At 43.8% G+C, this 25388-nt stretch overlaps 1 protein-coding gene across 17 annotated transcripts in view; it reads left to right on the forward strand.

The window, feature by feature from the left end:
• Positions 1-25388, forward strand: part of RALGPS1 (Ral GEF with PH domain and SH3 binding motif 1) — a 443114-nt gene that overhangs the window by 117000 nt on the left and 300726 nt on the right. For all 17 annotated transcript variants that reach the window (XM_043498706.1, XM_038375127.2, XM_038375136.2 and 14 more), the window contains one exon: positions 19180-19263. In XM_043498706.1, coding sequence (XP_043354641.1) covers positions 19180-19263 — 84 coding nt within the window. The remainder of the gene's footprint in view (positions 1-19179; positions 19264-25388) is intronic.

Here is a 25388-nt window from a genome sequence, read left to right on the forward strand (position 1 = left end):
GGCCAACTAAAAGTTCATCTAACTGAAACCAATATACTAGACCCAGCACAATCTGGATTTAGGCCAGGACCCAGAATTGAAATGGCTTTAGTAGCACTGATGGATGGTCTCCCCCAGTCAATGGATAGAAGGCAAACATTTATTCTCATCCTACAGGATCTCTCTGCAGTGTGTGACACTGTTTACCATGATATACTGCTGTCTTTCCTGAGAGGTGGTAGGAGTCCAGAGTAATGTCCAAAATGGTTTGAGTCCTTCCTGGAGGGATGCACCCAAAGAGCAGTGATGGGAAACTGCACATCCACCACTATACCCCTCATCTGTGAGGTTCCACAAAGATCAGTTCTCTCTCGGTCCTTTTCAACATCTACATGCAGCCAGTAGGTGAATTGGTCAGATAAAATAGACTGAAATGCCAGCAATATTCAGATGACACATAGCTCTACCAATATTTCACCACATCTGATCACACCTCCACCACCAAGATGGCCTAGTGCTTGAATGAGATCAGCTCATGGATAAAGAACACCTGTCTAAAGAAGAACCAGAGTAAAACAGAGGTTAGGCAGAGGAAAACAGTTTGAGGAGTTGGTATCTAGTTTGCATATTCATTCAAGCTCAGCAGTTTCTCTTTGGAATCTGTTTTTGAAGCTTTTCTGTTGCAAAATTGCCACCTTTAAATCTATTACTGAGTGGCCAGAGAGGTTAAAGTGTTCTCCTACCAGTTTTTGAATGTTATGATTCCTGATGTCAGATTTGTGTCTATTTATTCTTTTGCATAGAGACTATCCAGTTTGGCCAATGTACATGGCAGAGGGGCATTGCTGGCACATGATGGCATATATCACATTGGTAGATGTGCAGGTGAAAAAGCCCTTGATGGCATGGTTAATATGATTGGGTCCTATGATGGTGTCACTTGAATAAATATGTGGACAGAGTTGGCATTGGGCTTTGTTGCAAGGATAGGTTCCTGGGTTAGTTGTTTTTGTTGTGTGGTTTGTGGTTACTGGAGAGTATTTGCTTCAGGTTGGGGGGCTGTCTGTAAGCGAGGACTGGTCTGTCTCCCAAGATCTGTGAGAGTGAGGGATCATATAAGAGACAGTTCCTGTCCTGAAGAGTTTACAATCTAAGGGCAAAATAGTTTGTGATTGAGACCACGATAAGGAGCGGCGTAAAAGAAGCAGACCAGAAGTAAGGCTGTTATTCTGGGTGTCAAAATCATAGAATCATAGAATCATAGAATATCAGGGTTGGAAGGGACCCCAGAGGGTCATCTAGTCCAACCCCCTGCTCAAAGCAGGACCAAGTCCCAGTTAAATCATCCTAGCCAGGGCTTTGTCAAGCCTGACCTTAAAAACCTCTAAGGAAGGAGATTCTACCACCTCCCTAGGTAACGCATTCCAGTGTTTCACCACCCTCTTAGTGAAAAAGTTTTTCCTAATATCCAATCTAAACCTCCCCCATTGCAACTTGAGACCATTACTCCTCGTTCTGTCATCTGCTACCATTGAGAACAGTCTAGAGCCATCCTCTTTGAAACCCCCTTTCAGGTAGTTGAAAGCAGCTATCAAATCCCCCCTCATTCTTCTCTTCTGCAGACTAAACAATCCCAGCTCCCTCAGCCTCTCCTCATAAGTCATGTGCTCTAGACCCCTAATCATTTTTGTTGCCCTTCGCTGTACTCTTTCCAATTTATCCACATCCTTCTTGTAGTGTGGGGCCCAAAACTGGACACAGTACTCCAGATGAGGCCTCACCAGTGTCGAATAGAGGGGAACGATCACGTCCCTCGATCTGCTCGCTATGCCCCTACTTATACATCCCAAAATGCCATTGGCCTTCTTGGCAACAAGGGCACACTGCTGACTCATATCCAGCTTCTCGTCCACTGTCACCCCTAGGTCCTTTTCCGCAGAACTGCTGCCGAGCCATTCGGTCCCTAGTCTGTAGCGGTGCATTGGATTCTTCCATCCTAAGTGCAGGACCCTGCACTTATCCTTATTGAACCTCATTAGATTTCTTTTGGCCCAATCTTCCAATTTGTCTAGGTCCTTCTGTATCCTATCCCTCCCCTCCAGCGTATCTACCACTCCTCCCAGTTTAGTATCATCCGCAAATTTGCTGAGAGTGCAATCCACACCATCCTCCAGATCATTTATGAAGATATTGAACAAAACGGGCCCCAGGACCGACCCCTGGGGCACTCCACTTGACACCGGCTGCCAACTAGACATGGAGCCATTGATCACACAAAATCTTGCTCATGGTCTCTCTGCTGCTCAGGGAGGGAGTTAACTGTGACAGATGTAGACCTGTTAGAGCATTTTCTCCCTGATCCATTTGTGTAACAATGCCAGCAGGCATGTGGGAGGATGGAGTTAATGCTCAGTCTGGGTATGTCAGTGTAACCCACTCACCTCCTGGGTGTGGTGTTCTGTCCCATCTAGTGGCACCAAGACCACTTAGAGAGAGAGAGAGATTAATGAGCCTGCTGTACAGCTTTAGCTAACAACCATATGGCTTTTAGCTCATGCAGTAGAGGCTCATGCACTAAGCTCCAGAGGTCCCAGGTTTGATTCTGCCTGCCTACGACCGGGGTCTGTTGGTATTACATCTACACTTAAACCACTACAGTAACACTGCTGTAGAGCTTCCATGTGGACAATATCTATGATGATGGAAGTGCTTCTCCTGTCGCTGTAGGTAATCCATCTCCTTGAGAGGTGATAGCTAGGTCAATGGAAGAATTATTCCATCAACCTAGCGCTATTTACACTGGGGTTTGTCGGTATAGCTGTCTCTCTTAGGGTATAGATTTTTCATACCCCTGAGAGACATAGCTATAGCATTGCCAGCTCTCCAGGATTGTTCTGGAGTCTCCAGGAATTAAAGATTAATTAAAAATGAAACCTGCATGTATATGTCCTACCAAAATTGGCAACCCTAATACCAATGCAAATTCCTAGTGCAGACCAGGCCTATTCCTCCTTGCCCACTTGTGGAAGGTGGGGCACAGTGATTCTGCAGAGTCTGCTTCCTCTGTTTGCAGAAGGCACAAGGTAGTCAGAAGGAGGTTTATGCCCCTCCTACTTCCTTGCACCAGCACGATCTGGCCCTATGTTGGTCAGATAAAGAGTGGAAAGGGAAACAGACACAGAGGTTGAAATAATTGACCCTGCTGGGCTATGTTAGTCAAGTGGCAGAGCTTGGAATTAGAGTCCAGGTCTCCTGAGTCTACCGCCAGTGCACTCTCCACTTTACTATGCTGACCTTCATTGTGCCTACATTAGTGTTGCTTTGAGAGCCTTGTTTTGCTTTTCCTAACTTGTGTTTAAATGCTTTTAACATAATTTTGTGCATTTGCACACATGCTATGTTCACTATGCTCTTTAAGTCAACTTGCTTAATCTTGAGAATAATAGTTTTTCCCCACACCCACATTTTAAGTATTTCTTTGAGAAGTTTGTGTTATAACAAATTGACAGTTTTAGACAGTAGGTTGTCAAAGAAATTGCATGTGAAATATTTGAACATCTTTTAAAGCTAGTGCATGCTGTTTTTTCCTCTTTCTCAATGAGCTGTAACTTAAAAATTTGTTTGTATAATACTGTGATTAAAAACACTAGAATAAAGTCCCTGGCACCACTTAATGGCATTTGCACAGATATGCAGATATTTGCATTCTAGGTTTACATAGGCCATATGAAACCTTATTGGTGAAGAGTGTAAAAATTCTCTGGGAAAGTGTAAGATGTTTATATTTTACATTCCAGTTTCCTTTTTGTACATTTATTAGGAAACTGGTCTGTTTGAAGCTATACCTAATGAGAAAGTAGTCTTCATCTTTCTAATATCATCCTTCATACTTCTATATAGAAAAGGAATATAGTTGAGAATTATACAAAAAATTCAGCTAGCAAGGAAATGCTAAATTATTTATGCTTTAAAATCTGCTTTTCTATATTGTTCAAATTAAATTAATTTTCCATACTCAGGTTTTCCTTTGTTACTCACTAACTGTTTCTTCACTGCTTTTGAAGTAATAAGCTTACTATTTAACATTCAGTCTGATAAAATTTTCTCTTATTCTGGTAAGTGTGAATTCTGCTATCTCCAGTAAAAGAGCTTCTAAGATTTTTCCACATTTTTCCGCATATAGCTTCCAGGTTCTTAAACCAGACATCTGCTCATCACAGGGAGAACCTTGTGTCTTGACAGGTGTGAATTGGCACTGTTATCAGCAGGAAGCTTGTGATGTGAAGTGCAGGTGGAGACTAAAAGTGCTTTTCCTGGTTCTCACGCAGCAATATGTGGGCCTGCATTTCTGTAGACAATTCAGTTTATCAAAGTGTGTAAAATGTTTTTTGGAGGCAAAAGTTTGTGGCTGATTTTTCTCTCCCTTTTGGCCTGCATGCCTCTGAAGTGCATAACTCACATTTGGAAACTTGCACAACATTTTGTTTGACATTGACATTGTAAAAACAGGAGTGATTGAGAGCTAGAGTTCTGGATAACTCATATATATATATATATATATATATATATATATATATATATTCCCCTATTGTTACATCTGAATATAAAGGCTGTGTAGATATGTGGTAATTTGAACCTGTAAATGAAGAGTCAAGTTGTCTAAGGTATTTGGAACTGCATAAAACAACCACTTGAAAATAGACACATTTTTTCTTTGCAAATCTGAACATGTAATTATAGTCTAATTTCTTTCAATGCATAACTGTTAAATGTTTGTACATCTCATTTAAAACAATTAGTAAGAGTTGTCTGAACTGTCCTCTGTATTTAATTTAAAGCACTAGTGTGACACTTAGAGCTCCTTGGAGTGTAGAAGGGAGACCAAGAGGATGGGTAGTACTCTCCCATTTGTGGACCGCCAGTTTGTAGAGCTGGAGGTTCTTCAAGTTCTGTCCCTGTGGGTGCTCCGTTTTAGGTGTTTGTGCGCTCCTGTGCTCGTAGTCGGAGAATTTTGGTAGCATTGCCTTGTTGGATCGCACATGCGTGGTCCATGTCTCGTGCTGCTTCAGGCAGTTAACTGACACTGTGCGATCAAAACCCACTCAGTTCCTTCTCTACCACCCTCTGCTACAGAGTCGGAGCAGTCAGCAGCGCCTCACTTCTTAGTAGTTAATTAGTTGAAGAGTTAGTTATCTAGTTTCCTCATTAGCAGCTATTTACATTGTTTCCCTTTTTCTTTTATACCTGTCATCTAGTTTATAACAAAACAAAACAAAACCCTTTTTCCTTTTACTTTCCTTTTGAACTATTGGCTGGGGAGACGTTTCAGTTGAACCTCCGAATACACAGCTGCTCTGAGGGTGAAAGCCCACCCTGACAGGAATGCCTGGTTTCCTGGGCTTTAAACACTGTCTCAACTGTAACCTTGCTATATCTGTCTCAGATGGCCACGATCAGTGTGTTCCCTGGCTTGGTGAAACGCACACAACTCAGAAGTGCCAGGACTGCCTCAAGCTCACTGCTAGGACAAGAAGAGCTAGAGATTTGCAGTTAAAGCTCATCCTTATGGAGAAGTCTCTCAAACCTGCATCTGAGCAAGGACTCCTCCTGGTCAAACTTTGCTGACCATGGCTTCTGACCCGCCTCAACCATGCGTCTGAGCAACCTGCCAAAAAACTGTCAAAAAGGCAGGCACTTGTGTCCCCAATGCAGGAATTGGCCAAGAAGTGCCGTTCCGCGAGCGGACACTCAGCACCGGCACTGACTGCACTGTCAGCACCGGCAGCACACAGCAGGACCACCCAGCACTGCTGGTACTGTTAGAGTCAGAGACTCTAAAAGAGCCAGCTCTGACAGAGGCACTAAGGGGAAATCTAAACCTCATGCCTTGGCACTGCCAATATCAAAGCTGCGATCCGCACGCAATGGCGTGGCACTGGGACAAATGGTGGCTCCTTCAAAGGCATGCTCGGTGCACAAGGTGGTGCAGCCTTCAGTGCCAGCTTATACACAGCAGCTCCCAGCACCAACAATGATACCACCTCAGGGACCAATCAAACAGACATAGCAGCAGTTTCTCAGACACAAGGGTCTCGTAGTCGGTTCTGCCCCAACTCCCCTATCATCGGCACCAACGCGAATATGTCACGCTCGGCACCGAGTCTCCTCACATCTCTAATACAATCCACTCCTCCCTATTTGAGTGAAGAGGAGGATGAGAGTGAGGAAGGACAAGGAGATCTCCCTCCACAATCTCCTCTCTACCATGAACCGACTAACTCAGGACCCCCTCAGGGGACGTAATACATGATCCCAAGTATTTTCAATGGTACAGCCAGCCCTGGGGGCCCCCATGCTTCCCCCAACCCATTGGGCATACTGGAACCCGTGGATGGCATACCACACACAACAGGGACTGTCTGCCACATCCAGACCCAGCACACAGCAGTCACCTGCAACTTCAGTGCCTGGACCTTTGATGGTGGCAAGGGAACCGGGGGAAGATGAGGAAGAACCCCCAATCCTGGAACAGGCACTGCCTACCTATTTGCCATCACTGTCCACAGATGACACCATTATGCGTCCTCCCCCTAATATAGGGGACGATTTCAGACTATTCCAGGATCTATTTTAAAGGGTGGCTAGCTCCCTGGACATCTCCCTTGAGGAGGTCCAAGTGACACAAAACAAACTAGTGGACATTTTGCATACATCTGCTTCATCAAAAATTGCTCTGCCCATGAACGATGCGCTGATGACCCTGTCAAAACCATTTGGCAGAGCCCTGCAACTGCTCCTCCAACCTGCAAGAGGTCTGACCAAAAATATTATGTACCAGCCAAGAGCACAGAGTTCCTCTTTTCAAATCCAGTGCTCAATTCCCTAGTGGTGGATGCAGTCCAGGAACTTGATAGGCAACAATAGCCCAAAACCACACCTCACGACAAAGAGTGGAAAAGACTTGATCTTTTTGGCCACAAGGCGTATTCCTCAGCTACACTACACCTCCGTATAGCCAACTACGAGACATTACTGGCAAAATATGACTATATTAACTACACCAAAAATGTCTGAATTGACTGATTTTATTTCCAAGGACAAGAGAGAACAATTCACAGCACTTGTATCAGAGGCACAACTCATCAGCCCTGCAAGCCACACTTGATTCTGCGGACACAGCTGCAAGTTCAGTGGCGAAGGCCGTTGTGATGAGAAGGGCCTCATGGCTCCATCTCTCCAGCTTCCCTAAGGAGGTGCAATCCACGGTTTAGGATTTGCCATTTGAGGGTCCCAAACTCTTTGACAAGAAAACAGATGACTCTCTCCACTTGCTCAAGGGTTCACGAACAACACTCTGATCCTTGGGAATCTATACAGCCAAACCTAGGAAAAAACAGAGAAATTATTATGTATCCCAACACTATTGCCAGACCATGTATTCACAACAACAACAGTGATTTGAGTCACAGGCCCACAAACACAGACTCCTGAGGGAACGCCAATCCACTTCTTCAGTAGCTGCATCCCAACCATCAACCTCCAGACAACAAATCTGAAGTCTTGGTCTAGGGCACGAGAACCCCAGGTCTGTCTGTGCTGGAGACACCATCTTCCACCACTCCCCATCCTCCCTCCCCGTCCCTCTTCAGGGATCCCTCTCATGAGTCTGTACTGTGCCCAGGAGGTAAGCCACCTCATGTAGCTAGGAGCAGTAGAACCGTTCAAACAGAACAAGAGGGAGAGGATTTTATTCCCGCTATTTTCTCCCAAAGAAGAAGTTTGGTGGATGGAGACCAATACTTGATCTACGACAACTCAACGAGTTTGTCAAAACACAGCTATTCAGTATGGTCACGCTAGGCACCTTAATCCCAGTTCTAGAAAGAGGGGATTGATTCTCGGCCCTCGACCTCCGGGATGCATATTTTCATGTAACAATACATCCCTCTCATCTCAGATTTCTGTTTTACTATTGGACACGACCACTTCCAATACAAGAGCCTTCCCTTCGGAATCTCTACTGCTCCTCGAGTGTTTTCGAAGATACTGGCTGTGGTTGCAGCAAACTTGCACAGAAATGCAATTATGATATTCCCATACTTGGATGACTGCCTGCTGAAAACGTCAACACGGCAGGCAGCAATACAAGCCACCAAACAGATGGTAACCCTCTTCATGAGATTGGGCCTCCAAATAAATATTGAAAAGTCCACTCTGACTCCGGTGCAGGAGTTGGAGTTCATTGGGGCCCATCTCAGTTCTACGGAGGCCGTAGCCTCTCTACCAAAGCAACAGTTTCTCACTCTCACTAGCCTCATATCCACAGCACGAAACAGTCCACAGATATCAGCCAGGACTTGCCTACAACTTCTTGGTCACATGGCAGCCACAACCTTTGTCGTCAGACATGCCATATTAAACATGTGTTGCCTGCAAGTATGGCTCCATATGAATTATGTCCCACACAGACACAGCATAAACAAGTGTCTTACGATGCTGGACAAAATAAAGGACTCCCTACTCTGATGGACACAACCAGCCAACGTATGCACAGGGGTGCCCTTCCTTCAGAAGACGCCGACACTAACCATCACTACAGATGCCTCACTGTCAGGATAGGGGTGCCCACAAGCATCCACATTCTACTGAGGGCCACTGGTCTCCTGCAGAATGCCTTCTACGTATAAATCTTATTAGAACTACGAGCTGTCCACAATGCCTGCTCCCTCTTCCTACCACTCATCAAAGACAAGGCCATTCAGATCCTTACGGACAACATAGACTGTATGTTTTATATAAACAGACAAGGGGAAGCATGATCACACTTCCTATGCGTGGAAGCCATAAAACTCTGGCAATGGTGCATCAGACACAATATCCACATCTCCGCGTCTTACCTACCTGGATGCCAGAACATCACAGCAAATGCCTTAAGCAGGCATTTTTCTCACAAGTGGGAGCTCGACAACAGAGTACTTCTACACATATTTCAACAGTGTGGGTTCCCAACAATAGACCTCTTTGCAATCGCACAAAATACCAAATGCCCCCGATTTTGCTCCAGGGCAGGTCTTGGCATATGGTCCTTAGGTGACGCATTCCTCTTCGAGTGGAATGCTCCCCTCCTATATGCCTTCCCTCCCATCCCTCTCCTGACCTGAGTGATCCACAAGATCAGGCAGTACGGGGCCACAGTAATCTTAATGGCCCCCGCATGGTCTTGCCAACTATGGTATCCTTACCTTCTCAGGATGGCTATGTATCCATCAATCACACTCCAACTTTGGCCTCATCTGTTGTCCCAGGTCTCAGGTTGTGTTCTGCATGTGGACCCACAAAAAGTCCATCTCAGAGCATGGGTCCTCCATGGCTCACAGGATCTGAGATGACCTGCTCGGAAGAGGTACAAAACATATTATTAAATAGTCATAGAGCAACTACCCGTTGCACATACATGCTCAAGTGACAGCAATTTGAAGCCTGGTGCCCACAAAAACAGATGGCATCCATCTCACTCTCATTACCCTCAATATTAGATTACCTATTAGAGCTTAAAAGGTCAGGCCTCTCCATGAGTTCAATAAAAGTCCACCTATCCACCATCACAGCCTTTCACCCCAAGGTGAATCAACATTCTGTCTTTGCTCACCCGCTAATCAAATGTTTCCTCGAAGGACTCAACAACGTCTACTCTGAACTACGTGAGCCAACTACACCATGGGACCTCATCCTGGTCCTTCATGCCCTCACCTGTTCCCCATTTGAACCCATGGCTACATGCTCACTACTACACCTTTCCATGAAAGTGGCATTCTTTGTGGCAGCTACAACTGCCAGACGAGTAGAAGAGCTGGGAGCCCTCATGGCAGATCCCCCATACACGGCCTTTTTTAAAGATAAAGTATCCCTAAGACCACACCCCAAGTTTTTATCGAAAGTTGTCTCAGTTTTCCACCTTAACCAACCCATTTACCTACCGACATTCATAGAATCATAGAATCATAGAATATCAGGGTTGGAAGGGACCCCAGAAGGTCATCTAGTCCAACCCCCTGCTCAAAGCAGGACCAAGTCCCAGTTAAATCATCCCAGCTATGGCTTTGTCAAGCCTGACCTTAAAAACCTCTAAGGAAGGAGATTCTACCACCTCCCTAGGTAACGCATTCCAGTGTTTCACCACCCTCTTAGTGAAAAAGTTTTTCCTAATATCCAATCTAAACCTCCCCCATTGCAACTTGAGACCATTACTCCTCGTTCTGTCATCTGCTACCATTGAGAACAGTCTAGAGCCATCCTCTTTGAAACCCCCTTTCAGGTAGTTGAAAGCAGCTATCAAATCCCCCCTCATTCTTCTCTTCTGCAGACTAAACAATCCCAGCTCCCTCAGCCTCTCCTCATAAGTCATGTGCTCTAGACCCCTAATCATTTTCGTTGCCCTTCGTTGTACTCTTTCCAATTTATCCACATCCTTCCTGTAGTGTGGGGCCCAAAACTGGACACAGTACTCCAGATGAGGCCTCACCAGTGTCGAATAGAGGGGAACGATCACGTCCCTCGATCTGCTCGCTATGCCCCTACTTATACAACCCAAAATGCCATTGGCCTTCTTGGCAACAAGGGCACACTGCTGACTCATATCCAGCTTCTCGTCCACTGTCACCCCTAGGTCCTTTTCCGCAGAACTGCTGCCGAGCCATTCGGTCCCTAGTCTGTAGCGGTGCATTGGATTCTTCCATCCTAAGTGCAGGACCCTGCATTTATCCTTATTGAACCTCATTAGATTTCTTTTGGCCCAATCCTCCAATTTGTCTAGGTCCTTCTGTATCCTATCCCTCCCCTCCAGCGTATCTACCACTCCTCCCAGTTTAGTATCATCCGCAAATTTGCTGAGAGTGCAATCCACACCATCCTCCAGATCATTTATGAAGATATTGAACAAAACGGGCCCCAGGACCGACCCCTGGGGCACTCCACTTGACACCGGCTGCCAACTAGACATGGAGCCATTGATCACTACCCGTTGAGCCCGACAATCTAGCCAGCTTTCTACCCACCTTATAGTGCATTCATCCAGCCCATACTTCCTTAACTTGCTGACAAGAATGCTGTGGGAGACCGTGTCAAAAGCTTTGCTAAAGTCAAGAAACAATACATCCACTGCTTTCCCTTCATCCACAGAACCAGTAATCTCATCATAAAAGGCGATTAGATTAGTCAGGCATGACCTTCCCTTGGTGAATCCATGCTGACTGTTCCTGATCACTTTCCTCTCCTCTAAGTGCTTCAGGATTGATTCTTTGAGGACCTGCTCCATGATTTTTCCAGGGACTGAGGTGAGGCTGACCGGCCTGTAGTTCCCAGGATCCTCCTTCTTCCCTTTTTTAAAGATGGGCACTACATTAGCCTTTTTCCAGTCATCCGGGACTTCCCCCGTTCGCCACGAGTTTTCAAAGATAATGGCCAAGGGCTCTGCAATCACAGCCGCCAATTCCTTCAGCACTCTCGGATGCAATTCGTCCGGCCCCATGGACTTGTGCACGTCCAGCTTTTCTAAATAGTCCCTAACCACCTCTATCTCTACAGAGGGCTGGCCATCTCTTCCCCATTTTGTGTTGCCCAGCACAGCAGTCTGGGAGCTGACCTTGTTAGTGAAAACAGAGGCAAAAAAAGCATTGAGTACATTAGCTTTTTCCACATCCTCTGTCACTAGCTTGCCTCCCTCATTCAGTAAGGGGCCCACACTTTCCTTGGCTTTCTTCTTGTTGCCAACATACCTGAAGAAACCCTTCTTGTTACTCTTGACATCTCTTGCTAGTTGATTCACATTCTACCTCAAACCCCACACAGATAGAACGCAGTCCACCCTTCATATTCTCGATGTACAGAGGGCATTAGCCTTTTACATAGACAGAACAAGGCCATTTCGTAAATCACCCAGACTGTTTGTATCCATCACCAAACGTTCCAAAGGGAGTGCTATATCTAAACAAGGACTCTCCAAGTGGATCTCTGGTTGCAAAACAAAAAACAAGCCTGTGCTATCATCAGTGTGCCCACCAACCCCCCAAGGGGATTCACATGCATTCCACCTGTCAGCCTCCATGGCTTTCCTGAACAATGTACCCATCACGGACATTTGTAGAGGTGCTACCTGGGCCTCAGCCCATACCTTTACATAGCACTACGCGTTAGAACAACAGGCAACATCTGATACCTCGTTCGGACTCTCTCTACTGTCATCTGTCACGACTTCAACTCCGAAGTCCCCTCCTTCCACCAAAGGGCACTGCTCTGAAGTCACCTAAAATGGAGCATCCACAGGGACAGCACTCTAAGAAGAAGAGAATGTTACTCACCTTGTGCAGTAACTGAGGTTCTTCGAGATTTGTGTCCCTGTGGGTGCTCCACTACGCTCCCTCCTCCCCTCTACTTCGGAATTTCTTACTCAGCCTCTCCAGTAGAGAAGGAACAGAGTGGGTTTTGGTCGCACAGCATCAGTTAACTGCCTGAAGCAGCAGGAGCTGGGGACCACGAATGTGCGACCCAACCGGACACTGCTACCTTAAATCTCCGGCTATGGGCACAGGGGCGCACCAACACCTAAAATGGAGCACCCACAGAGACACACATCTCTAAGAACCTGAGTTAGTGCACAAGGTGAGTAACCTTCTCTTAAGGGCTAAAGTGTTTCAGCTGCTCACCAGAGTATAATGTGGCCAATCTGAAGCTCTATGCAACTGCTTAGGCAATATATTAAAACTCCAATGCAATGGCAGAGCCACATCCAAGCAAACCCACTCTCAACCATGCACATAAAATCCATTTTCGGTGTTTTGAGTGCTACTGTAAAAATGATGTAGGGAGAAACCACAGTGAAATTGGGAAGGATTTTTGTTCTTTTCCATTATTAGTTCTTGCCTAGGTTCTGATCGTATATAACTTCATAATTATTCCAGTATTCAGGTTTTTCGGTTGTAGATGATTTTGTGTACTGCTCCTAAGTGAACAAGCAAGAAAAAAGATGGTTTTCTTGGGCAAAAAGTAAGGGAGGGGGTCACTTGCCAAAATCACAAAAGTGGCCAATGAGATTTTGCAAAAAATTCAAGTGAAGACTAAATGTTTAAAACATTGAATTTTGTGATTGAAATTTGCAAGGTTCTTAGGATTTTTGCAGTTTTAATACTAAGTGTTTTCCTACCTTAACTCTAGATCTCCTTATCATGCTTGCCTATATTTTTATTACATGTAATTTCAAGACAAAAAAGGAAGCTAGAACAAACAAACAGTTTACTGGACATTTTCAGAAGTCCAGAAAATAGACGTAATCCATGCTTTGATTTGTTCTAGTCAGTGGGGTAACAAAAGTATTGCAGAAACAGAGTCAATAAAAACCAGTTTATTTTTTATTTAAATCAGATTTTAATTTAAATTAAATGCATTTTTATTTAAAATGTAATTTTAAATTATGACAAGCTACATTAAAGACCTAAACTTACTATAACAAATTCATTTAAATTAAAAAAAAATAAATAGGACATTTTTGTTGCCAAAGTTTTAAAGAAAGTTAAACCACTGAACTGATGGAAGTCACTGGCTAAGCCACCTGGAACTAGAATTTGTTTAAGGGCTAACCCAGCCTTTGACAGCCTTTTGCAGGTAGAAAGAATGTTTCCTTCATTTGAAAAAAGAAAAGGAGTACTTGTGGCACCTTGGAGACTAACAAATTTATTAGAGCATAAGCTTTCGTGAGCTACAGCTCACTTCATTGGATGCATCGTGCTGTAGCTCACTAAAGCTTATGCTCTAATAAATTTGTTAGTCTCTAAGGTGCCACAAGTACTCCTTTTCTTTTTGCGAATACAGACTAACACGGCTGCTTCTCTGAATCCTTCATTTGAGTTTATTCAACTAGTTCATCACAATGACTTGTTCATTCAAAGTTAAGAAACCAGTTGGGAGTTGAAAAAGCAAGGAAAGCTTATTTTTCCACTTCCAATTTGTGAATAAAAACTAAATGAGGATGAGATCTACTATGCTAGATACCATGCAATGTACAGTTATACAGTAATAAAACCTCCCGACTCCTACTTGATATTTCCCTTTTTATACAACTAAGGATCATTAGCCAGCACATCACACTGGGAGTTCAAGTTGAGTTTTTTATCCACTCTGACCTCTAATTCCTTTTTTCAGTCACTACTTTCCAAATTAGTCCCATCCTACGAGTATGACCTTCATTCTTTCCTAGATGTATTACCTTGTTTGCGGAGCATGAAATTATCTGACTTCAGGAAATCATAACAAACAATAGTATGCCTCCCCAGCGATACAAGTTACAGCAAACGTATCAAACCTGTCCTCTGCTTCTGACATTGGCTTTCTGTAATGGGGTGAAACCTCTTGAGCACCACTTGTTGGCTGGGTGAGATTCTGCAGTCCTTTTCCCCTCTCCTGGAGTCTTCTGTAGGTTGTCAACTTAGCTTGGCAGGTCTTCAGTGGCGTGGCCCTCTGGCTTCATTGCACATTCAAAATTAACTGCTTTTTGGGTAGCAAAGAGTCCAAAAAAGACCATTTGCCTGCCCTCACCAGGGTCTTCAACCCCAGCTTTGTGCCTTTTAAATTCAGCCCTTTGCTCAAGTTTCAAAGTAAGCCTTGTCCCCTTCTTGGGGTTTACACCATTTTACTATTGGCTAGTGGTGGAACCTGGGCCCATCCATTACTCTGGGTTTCAACTCAGGGACCCTATAAACAGCAGCTGCATCCCATTCTCTTCGATTCGTTGCTTCTAGTTCCCTGGAACTCTTCCTGCCTTGCCTCTTTATCTTCACGCCTTACCACAGGGTTGTAGTTCTCAGGTCTTCTCTCTCCCAGCGTAAGCAAATGCAGCCAGAATCAAAATCTGCTTATCCCTCGAGGTCCTTTGTCCAGAAAGGAGAACATAAGAATGACCATACTGGGTCAGACCAAAGGTCCATCCAGCCCAGTATCCTGTCTACTGACAGTGGCAAATGCCAGGTGCCCCAGAGGGACTGAACCTAACAGGTAATGATCAAGTGATCTCTCTCCTGCCATCGATCTCCACCCTCTGACAAACAGAGGCTAGGGACACCATTCCTTACCCATCCTGGCTACTAGCCATTAATGGACTTAACCTCCATGAATTTATCCAGTTCTCTTTTAAACCCTGTTATAGTCCTAGCCTTCACAACCTCCTCAGGCAAGGAGTTCCACAGGTTGACTGTGTGCTGAGTGAAGAAGAACTTCCTTTTATTTGTTTTAAACCTGATGCCCATTAATTTCTTTTGGTGGCCCCTAGTTCTTATATTATGGGTACAAGTAAATAACTTTTCCTTATTCACTTTTTCCACACTACTCACGATTTTATATACCTCTATCATATCCCCCCCTTAGTCTCCTCTTTTCCAAGTTGAAAAGTCCTAGCCTCTTTAATCTCTCATCATATGGGACCCATTCCAAACCCCTAATCATTTTAGTTGCCCTTTTCTGAACCTTTTCTAAGCACCCTTATTTGCCCCTCTGGTCCCAGCCGGGAGCTGACCTGCTTTAGGCCTGCAGCTCCTTTTATCTGAACCTGCTGGGCTCTCATTGGCTGCTTCTGTGAGGCCTTTCTAGGCAGGCCTGAGGATTCACTTTCGCTGCTCCTTTCCTGGGGCAGGGTGTAATAGGACTGTGGGCCATCCTGTAGGGAACAGTAAAGGCTAGGTACACCCTGTCACACTTCCCATACATCATCATATCATATGCAACTTTGCTATTCTCATTTTCAAGGGATTTAGTGGTCAGGGCCTGGGATCCCTAAAAGCTTAGCTGAAGCTCTGGTACAAAGACCACTGTTGACATTTTCACTCTGACACAGTAGAATTGTCTACTGCCAGGGTAAAGCTCAACTGTGCAGGAGACAGCGCTTTGTTGGGGGCTACTCCCGGACTTAGGGAACAAACTCGCTAAGGATTTGAGAACTACTAAAACATTACTGTTTTCTATTCTAAGTGCACTGTAATACTTGGCCCTGCCTTTACTAAGAAAAACCTATCGCACTTCATACATAAATAAACAGTTAAAGTAGTTAAATCCTTGTACAATTTTCCCTTTGGTGAAAGGGAGGGAGAAAGAAGACATCACTTAATACACTACCGGCAGCTTGTGATGGGGTTCATTCACTGCATAGGGTGCCTCCTTGTGGTCACATCTCGGGATCATCTCCATTCAGTTCTGACATCCTCTTCCTCGCACCATGACCCCTCTCTCTCCAGGACTTGGGGTGTCCTTCTTCGTAACTCAGCCCTTTTGCCAGATCACTATAGTCCTCCCTTTCCAGGGTAACGAAGTCTTTCTGGATCAGCTGTCCAACACTCTTGTGCCACTTCCCAGTGGCTGGTAGGGGAACCAGGCCTGCCCTCTGAACTGGGTTCCAGCCCAGGGATCCTATAACAAGCAGCCAAGGTCAGCACGGTCCTACCCCTTACTGCTGTTTCCCTGGGCTTCTTACTTGGTGCTCTCAGGCTTCCTTTCCCCACAACTTCTCTGGGATTTACCCTTCTTCTAGGGATAGAAGCCTGGGGCTTTTTCTCCCTCCTGGGTTTTTACCTCCCCTCTGCTCCCTGGAGTGACTGCTGACTCTCTCCTGCAGCCCCCTTCTGCTGCAAACTTCTTGGCTTTATAATCCATCCTACTTAAGCCCAGCTGAGCCTCTTGTTCATTTAAGCCTGATTCTCCCTCCCTAATTGGTCCCTCAGGCCCACATTAACCCTTTATCAATCAGGTATCTTTTGCAGGCATACAGCAATGCTACACTGAGTTGATCAGACTTAAATACAGGGTATGGATTCAGGGTACATTGTATATCCATGTTACACAGAAACCCTCTCCCTTTATATACAGTTACACATTTAATTGCATTTACTGTACAGTGTATTACACATTTTAGGGTTGGCTTGGTTACTTTGTAGGAACCAACCTCTGTACAGCATTCTCTGTCCACGCACTGTCCATGTTCACCAACTCTTTACCTGTTTTCCCGACTTATCTTGCCCATTGTTATCTTGTAAGTGGTTCTCTGGGTATTCTCTTCCCTTATCTTAGCTGCATAAATATTATTAGGTGCCCTGTGCTGTTCAGAGGAGCAGAAAATACAGGGAAGAAAAAACATCACCCCTGGAATCCTAGTTCTATTACCTACCACACAGCCCTCTGGCAACAGTTGGATGTTGCTTGTGTGTATGGGCTGAGTGAAAGGTTAGAAATATTTAAGAGCATAAGAAGGCCATACAAGTTCAGATCAGTGGTCCATCTAGGCCACTGTCCTGCCTCTGAGTGTGGCTGGTGCCACGTGCTTCAGAGGGAATGAACACAACAGTGCAATTATCAAGTGATCCACCCCTTGTTGTCCTGTCCTAGCTTCAGGATGTTGGAGGTTTAGGGGATACCCAGAGCATGGAGTTGTATTCTTCCCCCTTCCCCCAATCTTGGCTAATATCCATTGGTGGACCCATCCTCCATGAACTCATCTAATTCTTTTTTGAACCCAGTTATACTTTTGGCCTTCACAACATCCCATGGCCACAAATTCCACAGTTTGAGTGTGCATTGTGTGAGGAAATACTTCCCTTTGTTTGCTTTAAACCTGCTGCCTATTAATTTCAGCAGGTGACCCCTAGTTCATGTGTTATGTGAAGGGATACGTAAAACTTTCTCCATACCATTCATGATTTTCGTATCGCCACTCAGTTGTGTCTTTTCTAAGATGAACAGTTTCATACACTTTTTAATCTCTCCTCATATGGAAGCTGTCTCATCCCCCTAATCATTTTTGTTGTCTTTCTTTGCACTTTTCTAATTGTAGTATAATTTACTAAACATTATGTTTAAAATATTTAGTGTCTGAATCAATAGGTTCAATGTAGGCAGATTGTTTCAGACCTTCATTGTCAAGATAACTGAGCTCCATGCAATTCAGTATGTGAAACCTTAAAAATAGGATCACTATTGGCTGTGGATGTATTTATGTTGAAAAGCCCATGATGCATTTTGTAGGAGTAAGGTTTGCCCAAGTTACTGTTACTGTTAAAAAAGTTTCAGAGTAGCAGCCGTGTTAGTCTGTATTCGCAAAAAGAAAAGGAGTACTTGTGGCACCTTAGAGACTAACAAATTTATTAGAGCATAAGCTTTCATGAGCTACAGCACGATGCATCCGATGAAGTGAGCTGTAGCTCACAAAAGCTTATGCTCTAATAAATTTGTTAGTCTCTAAGGTGCCACAAGTACTCACTTTTTTAACAAAAAGAAAAGAACTCCCTCCATATTGTGCAGCCTCTTGTGCACTTTTTGGCTATGGCCTTTCATCCCAGAGGCAGCTGAAGTTCCTTAATACTCTCTGTGTGTAATTAAGTGCTTAATGATTAAAGGTCCAACATAAAAGTATGATAGTATTTTAACACATGCTACACAGTGAATCAGAAGGGCGACTTTATTGGGATATCTCTCCAGAACATGTCCTAGCCTAATGATAATGAATGGTAATGACTGGTACTCAGAGAGAGCAAAGTTTTACAGAGTAGTTGTCATGGAATTAGGGCCTTTATAACTGCAAAAACAACGAGGAGTCCGGTGGCACCTTAAAAACTAACAGATTTATTTGGGCATAAGCTTTCGTGGGTAAAAAACCAGTTCTTCAGATGCATGGAGTGAAAATTACAGATACAAGCATAAATATACTGGCACATAAAGCTTATGTCCAAATAGGGTGACCAGATAGCAAGTGTGAAAAATCGGGACAGAGGGTAGGGGGTAATAGAAGCCTATATAAGAAAAAGCCCCAAATATTAGGACTGTCCCTACAAAATCAGGACATCTGGTCACCTTATGCCCAAATAAATCTGTTAGTTTTTAAGGTGCCACCAGACTCCTTGTTGTGTTTGTGGATACAGACTAACACGGCTATCCCTCTGATACTTGATTTATAACTGCAGTGATTGATGTTTTAGAAACGCTTACGGTAGATATTACTCTTGTGTGTCCATTTCTGTGTTTTCCTCTAATGGTATTTCAGTTAAGTTTAGTTTCCTTTCCTTACATTGGAACTCAAAGACAATATTTCAACTCTGTTTTATTTTTAAAGACTGTTTATCTCCCTTTTAAAAAGTTGTAAATAGTGAAACAGTATTTTGATGTATTTTCTAGGAACTAGCCAGCTGCGGATGGAATAAGAAAGAAAAACACATCCTCGCCCCTAATATTGTTGCCTTTACAAGGAGGTTTAATCAGGTAAATAATCTAATTAGATTTACAGAATTAACACTGCCCACCTGAATTTAACAAGGATTGAATTTGTTACTTCATTGATGTACATAAATGTGCCATATCTGAATCCTATTAACTTTGATGGATTAGTAATCATAAGAGTTAGATTTTTTTTTTTCTTGTGAATTGTTGGCTTTAAAGGAGATCAGTATGGGTGTAGCAAATATGTTGATTGTAACTGACTTGTAATTTTTCAGACTAGAGCTACGTTTAAATGCTGCAAGGGATGGATATAAAATAAGATCATTTTTAAGATGAGTATTACATGATACTCAATGGACATGAAGATAATAATGGATTGGTGATGTTGGGTTTGGGCTTTTGTTTGTTTATTTTGTTTGCTCTTTTTTGATGGGGAATTTTATTTATTTAATAACAAATGTGAAAACAAATTGCTAAATGTAAAGGGAATTATTTTTCTTTCTGATAAAGACTATTTGATTATATTCCACTTCAACAACCTGCTCTCAAACAACAAGGTTTCTGGGTAGTGATCAATGGCTCCATGTCTAGTTGGCATCAGATATCAAGCAGAGTGCCCCAAGGGTCGGTCCTGGGGCCGGTTTTGTTCAGTATCTTCATTAATGATCTGGAGGATGGTGTGGATTGCACCATCAGCAAGTTTACAGATGACACTAAACTGGGAAGAGTGGTAGATACGTTGAGGGAAGGGATAGGATACAGAGGGCCCTAGACAAATTAGAGGATTGGGCCAAAAGAAATCTGATGAGGTTCAACAAGGACAAGTGCAGAGTCCTGCACTTAGGAAGGAAGAATCCATGCACTGCTACAGATTAGGGATTGAGCAGCTAGGCAGCCGTTCGCAGAAAAGGACCTAGGGGTAACAGTGGACGAGAAGCTGGATATGAGTCAACAGTTTGCCCTTGTTGCCAAGAAGGCTAACGGCATTTTTGGCTGTATAAAGTAGGAGCATTGCCAGCAGATTGAGGGATGTGATCATTTCCCTCTATTCGCCATTGGTGAGGCCTCATCTGGAGTACTGTGTCCAGCTTTGGGCCCCACACTACAAGAAGGATATGGAAAAATTGGAGAGCGTCCAGCAGAGGGCAACAAAAATGATTGGGGGCTGGAGCACATGAATTATGAGTAGAGGCTGAGGGAACTGGGATTATTTAGTCTGCAGAAGAGAAGAATGAGGAGGGATTTGATAGCTGCTTTCAACTACCTGAAAGGGGGTTCCAAAGAGGATGGATCTAGACTGTTCTCAGTGGTAGCAGATGACAGAACAAGGAGTAATGGTCTCAAGTTGCAGTAGGGGAGGTTTAGGTTGGATATTAGGAAAAACTTTTTCACTAGGAGGGTGGTGAAGCACTGGAATGGTTTACCTAGGGAGGTAGTGGAATCTCCTTCTTTAGAGGTTTTTAAGGTCAGGGTTGAGAAAGCCCTGGCTGGGATGATTTAGTTGGTGATTAGGTCCTGCTTTGAGCAGTGGGTTGGGTAGATGACCTCCTGAGGTCCCTTCCAACCCTGACATTCGATGATTCTTCCAGAGCCTGAGACTTTCTGGGGTTCTGATGTAACCCTCACTAAAGATGTGCATGTATTCACCTTGTATCTAATAATAAGAAATGAACAAAAAGAAAAGGAGTACTTGTGGCACCTTAGAGACTAACAAATTTATTAGAGCATAAGCTTTTGTGAGCTACAGCTCACTTCATCGGATGCATTTGGTGGAAAAAACAGAGGGGAGATTGATATACACACACAGAGAACATGAAACAATGGGTTTATCATACACACTGTAAGGAGAGTGCATAGCCAGATAATCCTGCTGTCAGGGTGCCAATGCCTGAGATGGGGCTTCCAGGATTTCCAGGTTTATGGATCTTGGGTAGCAGATAGAATACCCCAGGTCAGGGCTCTAGGGGTGTGTCTGTGCGGATTTGTTCTTGTGCTTTTTCAGGAAGTTTCTTGAGCAAATGCTGTAGTTTCTTTTGGTAACTCTCAGTGGGATCCGAGGGTAATGGCTTGTAGAAAGTGGTGTTGGAGAACTGCCTAGTAGCCTCTTGTTCATACTCCGACCTATTCATGATGACGACAGCACCTCCTTTGTCAGCCTTTTTGATTATGATGTCAGAGTTGTTTCTGAGGCTGTGGATGGCACTGTGTTCTGCATGGCTGAGGTTATGGGGCAAGCGATGCTGCTTTTCCACAATTTCAGCTCGTGCACGTCGGCGGAAGCACTCTATGTAGAAGTCCAGTCTGCTGTTTCGACCTTCAGGAGGAGTCCACCCAGAATCCTTCTTTTTGTAGTGTTGGTAGGAAGGTCTCTGTGAGTTAATATGTTGGTCAGAGGTGTGTTGGAAATATTCCTTGAGTCGGAGATGTCGAAAATAGGATTCTAGGTCACCACAGAACTGTATCATGTTTGTGGAGGTGGAGGGGCAAAAGAAGAGGCCCCGAGATAGGACAGATTCTTCTGCTGGGCTAAGAGTATAGTTGGATAGATTAAAATATTGCTGGGTGGGTTACGGGAACCACTGTTGTGGCCCCTTGTGGCATGTAGTAGTTTAGATAGCTTAGTGTCCTTTTTCTTTTGTAGAGAAGCAAAGTGTGTGTTGTAAATGGCTTGTCAGAGACAAACACCTACAAGATCTCTATCATGCATTCCTACAACTACAATACCCACCTGCTGAAGTGAAGAAACAGATTGACGGAGCCAGAAGAGTACCCAGAAGTCACCTACTACAGGACAGGCCCAACAAAGAAAATAACAAAAATCCACTAGCCATCACCTTCAGCCCCCAACTAAAACCTCTCCAACGCATCATCAAGGATCTACAACCTATCCTGAAGGACGACCCATCACTCTCACAGATCTTGGGAGACAGGCCAGTCCTTGCTTACAGACAGCGCCCCAATCTCAAGCAAAAACTCACCAGCAACCATAAACCACACAACAGAACCACCAACTCAGGAACCTATTCTTGCAACAAAGCCCGTTGCCAATTGTGTCCACATATCTATTCAGGGGACACCATCATAGGGCCTAATCACATCAGCCACACAATCAGAGGCTCGTTCACCTGCGCATCTACCAATGTGATATATGCCATCATGTACCAGCAATGCCCCTCTGCCATGTACATTGGTCAAACTGGACAGTCTCTACGTAAAAGAATGAATGGACACAAATCAGACGTCAAGAATTACAACATTCAAAAACCAGTTGGAGAACACTTCAATCTCTCTGGTCACTCGATCACAGACCTAAGAGTGGCTATCCTTCAACAAAAAAGCTTCAAAAACAGACTCCAACGAGAGACTGCTGAATTGGAATTAATTTGCAAACTGGATACAATTAACTTAGGCTTGAATAGAGACTGGGAGTGGATGAGTCATTACACAAAGTAAAACTATTTCCCCATGGTATTTCTCCCCCTCACCCCACCCCACCCCCCACTGTTCCTCAGATATTCTTGTTAACTGTTGGAAATAGCCTACCTTGCTTGTCACCATGAAAGGTTTTCCTCCTTTTTCCCCCCCTGCTGCTGGTGATGGCTTATCTTAAGTGATCACTCTCCTTACAGTGTGTATGATAAACGCATTGTTTCATGTTCTCTGTGTGTGTATATCAATCTCCCCTCTGTTTTTTCCACCAAATGCATCCGATGAAGTGAGCTGTAGCTCACGAAAGCTTATGCTCTAATAAATTTGTTAGTCTCTAAGGTGCCACAAGTACTCCTTTTCTTTTTGCGAATACAGACTAAAACAGCTGCTACTCTGAAACCTGAAGAAATGAACAATGAGTTAAAAAAATTTCCACTTAAGTTGCAGTACAAACCATAGCTTATCCTTATAACACACTTGTAATTTAGAAAGGAAAAATCTTACCTAGCAAATCAAGTATATGCTAGTTTTAGGAGCATTCCGAGTAACAATAACCCTCAAATTTTGCTTAGGTGCACTCAGAAGTAGTTGTATGATTTGTCATTGTGCACAGGCATCTAGATGAGGGGATAGTCAAGGTTAATCCTTAGTAACGAATAACTAAATGTTTAATGATGTAAAAAGAAAAGAAGAGTTATTAAATGGTTAAGGAATCATATACTTTATAATTGATTTTTAGAGTTTCCAGGTCAGGATCATAGCTGTGATGATAAATCTGGTAGCTTGTTTTTACCCAAGCAAGTTGGGGGGTCATTCAGTTCCTTGTTCAAAGCTTCCTTAGAAGATTACAGTCCAGAGGTAAGAAGCAGAAATGAAGACAAAGAAAATGATTTTCACAGAGCAGTCTCCCTTTTAAATGTTCAGCTCAGGTGCATGGAAAATTCGGGGCAAAAGAAGGAGTCTTAGGTCACGTCCTCATCACATTTCCTTGCATGCTACAATGAGTCAATAGCTCATTGAGTGTCTTTAGTCTCTTTAATGGCCCGTTGTGAGAGTTGAAAGAAAAGGAGTACTTGTGGCACCTTAGAGACTAACAAATTTATTTGAGCATAAGCTTTCATGAGCTACAGCTCACTTCATCAGTGTCCTTAATGGACAGTCCTGACTGTCTAATCCTGATGTAAATCTGCCTGGGGGTGTCACCCAGGATTCATAACATGTGTTTGAGATACAGATACATAACCAATATTCATAACTTCAGATACAAAGAGGATACATGCATATTAAGAGGATTATCATACTTAGCAATCTGTAACTTTTCCATTGATGCCTTACATGACATACTTTGTACAAGATTTGTTGCAATTGCATAATAGTGGTAGCAACAATGATATAAAAGGCCATCTTCCTTTTCATACAGCATCATATATAGTTATTATTAGATAGCAACATCACCCCCTTCCTCAGGTCTAGTCTACAATGGCAATGCTAAAGCGCTTCCGCGGCAGCGCTTTAGCGTGCCTTGTGTAGTCACAGTGCAGCGCTGGGAGAGAGCTCTCCCAGCACTCTAAAAAAAACCCCACCTCCACAAGGGGCGTGGCTCCCAGCACTGGGGCACTGTTTACACTGGGCATTACAACACTGCAACTTGCTGTGCTCGTGGGGGGGGGTGTTTTTTCACACCCCGTGAGTGGGAAAGTTGCAGCGCTGTTAATTGCCAGTGCAGATAAGCCCTCAGGTACTTTCTTCAGCAAAAGACAAAAACAGGAGTCCAGAGGCAAACAGTTGACAAAATTAATGTGGCTATTTATCTTTGCAGCAGTTAATCAGGGCCCAAACTGCCTATGGATAGCCAAATTATCAGCATTTCCAATTAACAGGCAGGGTGATGGAAAGTTTAGGTGTTCAGACTCTCATAACAAAAGAGAGATATCTGTGGTTAAGATAAATTATAGAGGAAATAAGAAAAGGAGTACTTGTGGCACCTTAGAGACTAACAAATTTATTAGAGCATAAGCTTTCGTGAGCTACAGCTCACTTCATCGGATGCATTTGGTGGAAAAAGCAGAGGAGAGATTTACACACACACACACACACACACACACACAGAACATGAAACAATGGGTTTATCATACACACTGTAAGGAGAGTGATCACTTAAGATAAGCCATCACCAGCAGCAGGGGGGGGAAAGGAGGAAAACCTTTCATGGTGACAAGCAAGGTAGGCTAATTCCAGCAGTTAACAAGAATATCTGAGGAACAGTGGGGGGTGGGGTGGGGTGAGGGGGAGAAATACCATGGGGAAATAGTTTTACTTTGTGTAATGACTCATCCATTCCCAGTCTCTATTCAAGCCTAAGTTAATTGTATCCAGTTTGCAAATTAATTCCAATTCAGCAGTCTCTCGTTGGAGTCTGTTTTTGAAGCTTTTTTGTTGAAGGATAGCCACTCTTAGGTCTGTGATCGAGTGACCAGAGAGATTGAAGTGTTCTCCAACTGGTTTTTGAATGTTATAATTCTTGACGTCTGATTTGTGTCCATTCATTCTTTTACGTAGAGACTGTCCAGTTTGGCCAATGTACATGGCAGAGGGGCATTGCTGGCACATGATGGCATATATCACATTGGTAGATGCGCAGGTGAACGAGCCTCTGATAGTGTGGCTGATGTGATTAGGCCCTATGATGGTATCCCCTGAATAGATATGTGGACAGAGTTGGCAACGGGCTTTGTTGC

Source organism: Dermochelys coriacea, chromosome 16 (assembly GCF_009764565.3).
Source record: "Dermochelys coriacea isolate rDerCor1 chromosome 16, rDerCor1.pri.v4, whole genome shotgun sequence".
NCBI lineage: Eukaryota > Metazoa > Chordata > Testudines > Dermochelyidae > Dermochelys > Dermochelys coriacea.